The following is a 7,614-nucleotide window of genomic DNA, read 5'->3' on the forward strand; positions in this document are numbered from 1 at the left end:
TCTCAGTAGTGATTATTAAACCACACTGAACTGAGTTAAACTGAACTGAACTTAAACATTGAAAACTGAACTGACACTGTTCCAATTTACTATGACCTTTTATGTGAAGCTGCTTTGACACAATCTACATTGTATAAGCGCTGAACAAATAAAGGTGAATTCAATTGAATTGAATAGTGGAGTAAAAGTACCGATACCGCACTAAACAAGTACTCAAGGGAAAGTAAAAATAGCCTACACATTTTTAAAACTACTTATTAAATTACAATTTATGAGAAAAACAACCCAATTACAGATATTTGAGTATTTGTAATTAGTTACTTTCACCACTGCTCACAACTATATAAAAATATTCATATAGCACTAATGTATCACTGTTCCACTGTGAAAGAGAGAAATCTCACGCTTCGCTCTGATTGGTAGTTCACATCTTCATCCCCGCTCCTATTGGCTGAGCAGCGCACATTGGCCATGAGCGGAAGTCTCTCCGCGTGAGAGTGTGAGCAGGGGGACAGAGGTGCGAGATTCACTGTCCCGTTCTAGATTCACTGTCCCGTTCTACAACAGTGGCCCGTCAGAGAAAGTTACCGGTGGAGACAGAGTCAGCGCTGGTTATCACATCTGATAAAAAACGACAAGAATGGAGATCGAGAAGGAAGTTAAAAAGGTACGCACACTGAACTGGTCAGGGTCTAGAAGGTTATAGTTAGAGAAACATTTGGCAACGCCCTTCAAGGTAAAGCTACTGCTATTGTTATACATGGCGAGACATTTGGGCATTGCGACTGTCACATTTGAGGAAAAATTGTTAAAAAGCATGGTTACATTTATTGTGAAATCGGAAGTGGTTATTAATAGGAAGTTACAAGGTTGGAGGAAGATCCTCGATGATCGATTATTTGACTGAAAATAAATAAATAAATAATTAAACCGAAAGGAGTTTATCCAGTTCTCTTCCATTATGTAAAAAAGCTGGAAGTTGTTGTTATTATTATGTTTAATTCTGTAAATTAATTCATTTGTAAGGATGCCACTGCATAATGTGGCCTTATTTCATCAAGTATTGCTGCAATTCCTGGCACAAGGCTGGATGTAGTTTGAAGTGGTTGTAAAGGGGTAAATGTGTTGTGACATGTACATTAAAGAAAGAAGTGAGTTGTTGCATAAATGTGAAAAAAGTTATTCTACTTGGCAGTTTATTGTTCATTTTGTCCTCATTTTGTTCCATATGTGTATACATTTCTTTTTTTGTGAACGCAAGAGATAGTTCATGAAACTTTTTTCAATGACTGAAAATGTCGAACTTGCAATTAAAGGTAAAGTGATTTGACTAAACTTAAAATGAACTAAAACATCACTTTCAGTAAAACAAATCTTGTCAAATTGGAACATAAATTATTATTGTCTTTTGCCTTTTTGCAAATTAGGTTTTGTTTACATGACAACAATGTACCTTAAAATGTAAACTTTTGTAGTACTTTTTCTAAAATTGTGTATACAAACAATGTTAAAAGTGATCCTAGTTCACACAGTTTTACGAAAATAGATAAATTTTTTTTATTTGGAAGCCAATAAACTATAAATAGGCTGATTTAAAATGCTAATCCTAATATAAATTTGATATTAATATAATATGAGTCTGATTGCAAAAAAAATCTAAAATAAATACAGTTAAAGACTGCCAAACTGCCAAAACAAAGCATTAATCTAACACTTAGATCTTTGTTTTCTTACAATCACTATTTGCACAAAGCACAAATTGCAATTTGAAGCTTTTACAGCTCAGAGTAAAACATAATTTGCTGTCATAATAACAACTGAAAACATAAAACACACACAATAATCCACAATTTTCACAAATTATCTTTTTAAAGTTTATACATGTATCAATATTACATAATTTTAAACTTAAAAAATATATAAAAAGTGTACTCATTTTTAGTTTAAACTAATTTTCAGCTCTTTTCTCACACAAAGCTGTTGTTTGGCTGAAGACTTGAATTATGTAGTATGTATTGTAGACTACTTTAATGGTGCCTTTGTGTGCTTTTTGAAGCTTAAAAGTTGCCATTCTCATTCATTTCGAATGAAGAGAGTGTCAGATTTATGGTGTGAAATACCACAGTGAGCCTCATTGTCTTGAATTCAGCAGTGATTCTTCAGATCTTAAGCAGACAAAAAGTCTTGTTTAGCACAGGAGATGTGCAGAAACCCTGCAGGCATTTCTCCATCTTGATAAATACTTGACCTTATAAGGCGGTCTTCCAGCTGAGGGGCTTAACGGTTCGGAAGTGCTGAGTCAGGAATGAGCGCTGCAATATAAATATTAGAATATCCAGTCAAGTAGACTGATGGTAGGTCTGTCTCAAATATACAATGCACATGAAATAGACTTGGTTTTTAAGAGGCTTTCTTCTCCATCCTTTAATTAACTAAATTATGCACTGCTTGATACTTAAGAGCAGCCTGAAAAGTCTGTATTTTTTCCAACAAAATTATAAGTTCTCATGCCTTAAAGAAGTTTAAGTGGCACTTGATCATGTAATTGAGGAGAATAAAAAAAAAATCAAATGACATCAGCCTGTGAATATTGTCTGCTTTTCCTATGAATAGAACACAGCGAAGTGCAGCTTCATCTATGTATTACTGAATTATGCAAGTAATTCATAATTATAACAAGTGAATTCAATGGAACTTTTTAAAGGGATTAACATGTTACTTGCTGGTGTACTTTTTTCATAGTTGGAAACATGCATTATTTTATTGTTAGAGCTATAGATAAGTTAAATAACAAATAAATCAGATACAGATATATTAATATTAAAATGTATCTGTTAATTAACAATTTCTGTATTTTGTGATTTACAAGTGTTTTCCATTTATTTATGGTTGTGAATTGCATTATTGGACCTTAATCTCTGCTCTGTCAGCTTTTGAGGTTGAAAATTCAGTTCTGTAGTTTAATAAAGTGACTTTTATTGACACTTTAGTAGTTTGAAATATTATAATGTATAAGAAATAATTAATAAGGAAATAAGTCTGGAAAATGTACTGGCAGCTTATTACCAGGTTTCTGTACCATAATATACAACACCAACCCAGACAATATATCACTTTAAACTATTCAAAATGTAAATAAAGGTCACTTTTTTTCGAAAGCTCAAAGTCCCATAATGTGATTCATATTTTTATATTTGCTTTTGAATTGCAAAATATATAAAACTGCTAATTAATGAATAGTTTTACAGTGTATGTGCTAAATTTACATATTTATGTTTTTTTTGTGAGTTGATTTAAATTTGTTTGATAAAATACTCTATAATTTCACAAAATGTTGTGAAATGTTATAAAAATTACATTTTTTCATATCTGTGAGGACAAAGCTGAATTTTCAGTAGTCTTCCAATGTCATATTTTCCTTCAAAATAGCATTCTAAGATTCTGATTCGCTGATCAAGAATTATATTTATTATTATTATTATTATTATTATTATTATTATTATTATTATTATTATTATTAATAATAATGTTACAGAAAGCTGAAATATATTTTTGTGGAAATTCTGATAGAAAAAAATTATAATTTATTTGAAAAAAATGTCTTTACTCTTGCTTTTGATCTCTTTAATTCATTTTTGTTAAATGTAATGGTTCATTTATTTATAAAATGTGTTACTGACTCCAAACCAATAAAATAAAATTCAATAAAATTTTCACTGGCCATTTGAAAAAAAAACATCTTAAGTTCATATCATGTGCAAAAATTTCAGAGGGTTCATATAAAATCCATCCAAAATAAAATAAAATGAAATTTATAAACAGGATTTTCTCTATCTTTTTTTTTTTTTTAGATGACTCTTGGCCATGAGATTGGAGCTGGAGCTGCCTGTCTGAAATGCAAGGACAAGTGTGAAGGCTTTGAACTTCACTTCTGGCGGTTTGAACAAGCTTCCTTCTTACATATTTGTGCAACATGACAATTCTTCCACTTTGAATAAGTCTAATCATGCTAGTGCCCATCATCAGTGTGTCTTCTCTCTTTTTATCCATCTTCATTAAATTGGCAAAAAAGAGAGGTCTAAACTAGAACCCATCACGCTGAGAGAGCTCTGCCTATTAGTTGTACTTGGCTGATTTTCCTGAAGCTAAATCCACAGGTGCCAAGATGCCAGTACAGAGCTTTTTCACTACAGCTTTAGTGTGTGGCATTCTCAAGTGCGTTTTAGGAATTCTCTGAATGAAAAAGACATCAATGTGGATACAGGTCATTGGATGCAGAACCAGAGACTTTTAATGCTGTAGGCTTGGGTAGCTGGACATTTCGTTGATAAGCACAATTATGGAGCTGTTAAGGAAACTGTCACAGAAAAAGTTGATTATGACTTTTTATTCCATTCAAGAATGCAAGATATGAACTCACAAGTGAGAGAAAGAATTTCTGTATTGCAGACCCAAGTATATATATTCACTTTTTGTTTACTTTTGTAAAAAAAAAAAATGCACAATTACAATATTTGCAAATTGAGGTGAAAACTTGCAACTGTAAAGCCACAGTTGGGAGAAAGAAAAGTCTGTATTGTGAGATGTAAAATCACAATCTCAAGGAATAAAAATCTGAATTGTGAACTCAAAAAGGGCAAATGTTGAGATGTAAACTGAAAATAAATTAAAAAAAAAGTCAAAATTGTGAGATATAAAATCAGACTTCACAGTAAAAGTCAAAGTTAGGAGATTTGTGATAGAAATTCACATTTGGGAAGAAAAAACTAAAGGAAAAAGTACAACTTTAGATGTGAACTGAATTTTTAGACAAAAATTTCAATTATTTCCTGAAAGCAATTTGGTTGCAGCACACAAGCATGTCACACATAATACAGTAAAACACAGTATACACTGCAAATCTACCCTTGATTGGAAAGCTTTACAGCTTAGGGAATGTTTGAACCGATTTGTTTTACTACTAGGAATTTTGTACTGAATACCAGAAGGGAGAAGGTAAAACTCATAGTGCATAGGATGAGAATCAGCTGACTGAATACTCTGAGCTTTGTCTATGGTATGACTGAGCCATAGTCATCTGCTTTCTCCATGTTATTTTCCCTTCTAGATTCACAATTCTCTCCAAACAACTCAACTTATTTTTGACACGTAAAGAATTAAAACCATTAAATCAAAGACAAAAGATAAGTGACTGAATGCACATCAGTTATTTATTTTCATTGAATGACCTTAATTTCTGCAAGCAGTACAATCTTTGCTACCCTTTCCTACACAAAATATCAGTGTTTATAGTAAACGACAATCTCAAACCCAAATTTATTATCTAGAACCCAAAAACTGATCAACATTATCAATACTTAATACTTTTTTACTTATCCTTAATCTCCTAGAATTAAAATAAGTAGTCATCTGTTTAGTCCTAAGAACATTCAGTTGTAGGAAAGCCTCCTGACACCAGTTGGGAAAATGACCACCAGTAGGACAAATTTAGTTGTAAAATTTGATTTTTTAGACAAACATTTTCTACTCGCAATTATAAGTTCCAAGCGCAAGACATAAAGTCATAATTGTGAAAGGAAAAACGGATGGAATTGCAGTCCCAAGGAAAGAAATCTTAAAAACTATAGTATATATTCAGAATTTGGCCAAGAAAAGTTAAAAATGTGAGATACAAACTCAATTGTAAGATATAACTCCCATTTTGTGAGGAGACAGTGTATAAATTTAGGACTTGCTGATGTGAGAAAATTGTTGAATTGAAGAAAGTCAAAACTGTGAGAAACTTGTAATTTTGAGGAGGAAAAAGTCACGTTGCAAAAAAACGAAATAAACAGATTTTGACTTCCTGCGCCTCTTCTTTCATCTAAGCCCATTCTTTTGTAAATTTCTTTGAAACATCTGTGCTTTAACGCTTTGGATCACTGACATCCTGAAACATTTCTTTTGGGTGAAGATAAAGCCTCTTTGGATTTGCAGTTACGATTTATGTCGGAGCATTTTCCAGAGAACATCATTCTTTCTCTGTGGCTCTCATTGATATGTTAAACAGCTCAAAGTTGACCTTAAAGGGGCCATATTTATACCTTTGAAGCATTATAGTTTCTGCACTTGCAATGCAAGTCAATGTTTCTTAAACCAAAGAGTCAACATTTTATTTTTAGGCCCTATTAAGGAGCTTATGTTCTAAACGACTGTGGTCTGCAGGAACAAAATAACTGGAAGTCACTCAGTTTTTATTCAGATTTTCAAGAAAAGTTTATAATTGTTATTATTATTATTATTTTGTTTTGTTTTCCACAATATTTCCCATTGCTTTACCAAAAACAGTTAATCTCCTAACTGAGTCTTAATCTCAGTATGTTTGGCATTCAGATTTATTCCCCATTCATTTATTTTCCTTTGGCTTGGTCCCTTTATTCATCAGGGGTCGCCACAACAGAATGAACCGCCAACTTATTCAGCATATGTTTTACACAGCGGATGCCCTTCCAGCTGCAACCCAGTACTGGGAAACCATTCAGATTTAATTTAATAAACATTTTTAAATGCATGTATTTAAATTAAATTAAATAAAAAAATATTTAAATATTAAAATGTATTCTATTTTATTTCTTTTTAGTTAATTTTTTTTCTAAGGAGGGAACATAATCAAAAAATATTAACAGCATGATGCTCAGTTTCACGAAGAAAAGGGAAAAAAATATCAAAGGTTAAGTTATACAGATTTTGTATACAGGTTGAAGTACATCTAGCCATAGGTTGTTTGAAGTACATAACAACCCCATTTCCTCCAGTACTTTCCTCCTTTGTCCTTTTGCAAGCATAGAAAAGTAGGTTATTTTTTCCACAGATTTTTCCGGCATATTTCACTAATAATATTTTGTAGAACAGCCATTTCAGGATGGCTTCGTTTAAGCCAACGTGTATAAATTTCTTGCTTGCATGCAACAAAACAAATCTAATATTTATTTTTTAATACCACACTTGTGTTTGTGTAGTTTATTTTATGAAATAAAAATACTCTAGAAATGATAGTGAAAGTGTTTCTGCTGTTCTTTTTCCACATCATTGCTAAATGTTTCTGCATGCCATGACACGACATGCACAGCAATCCAAACTCATGCTATCATACTCTTAACCAGTGTGGAGTTATCCATTTCTCAGTCTGTTCAGTGTTTTGAAGGGTATTCTGACCCACAGTAACTTGTGATTCTCAAAGATGATCTATTTTTTTTTAATTCAAAAAGAAATGTGCAGTTTGCATTCCTTCACCAGTTAAATGGATGACCATGAAAGGCTGCACTTAATGTTTTACCCTTCAGCTTCCATGTGAGAGCATAGGTGCTTATTCAAAATACAATCTATTAGTCTAATTTTAATTACGGTAAGCCTATATGTAAATTCATTCATTTATTTTCTTTTCGGCTTAGTCCCTTTATTAATCCGGGGTCGTCACAGCAGAATGAACCGCCAACTTATCCAGCACGTTTTATGCAGCGGATGCCCTTCCAGCCGCAACCCATCTCTGGGAAACATCCATACACACTCACTCATAAACTACGGACAATTTAGCCTTCCCAATTCACCTGTGCCACATGTCATTGGACTGTGGGG

At 32.5% G+C, this 7,614-nt stretch overlaps 1 protein-coding gene across 1 annotated transcript in view; it reads left to right on the forward strand.

The window, feature by feature from the left end:
* The first annotated feature begins 481 nt into the window (after positions 1-481).
* tes (testis derived transcript (3 LIM domains)) overlaps positions 482-7,614 on the forward strand; it is a 25,534-nt gene continuing 18,401 nt past the window's right edge. Inside the window, exons 1-2 of the mRNA XM_056451814.1 lie at positions 482-667; positions 3,852-3,937. Of these exons, the coding sequence (XP_056307789.1) occupies positions 641-667; positions 3,852-3,937 (113 nt within the window). The 5' untranslated portion in view covers positions 482-640. The remainder of the gene's footprint in view (positions 668-3,851; positions 3,938-7,614) is intronic.

This window comes from Danio aesculapii, chromosome 25, assembly GCF_903798145.1.
Source record: "Danio aesculapii chromosome 25, fDanAes4.1, whole genome shotgun sequence".
Lineage (NCBI taxonomy): Eukaryota > Metazoa > Chordata > Actinopteri > Cypriniformes > Danionidae > Danio > Danio aesculapii.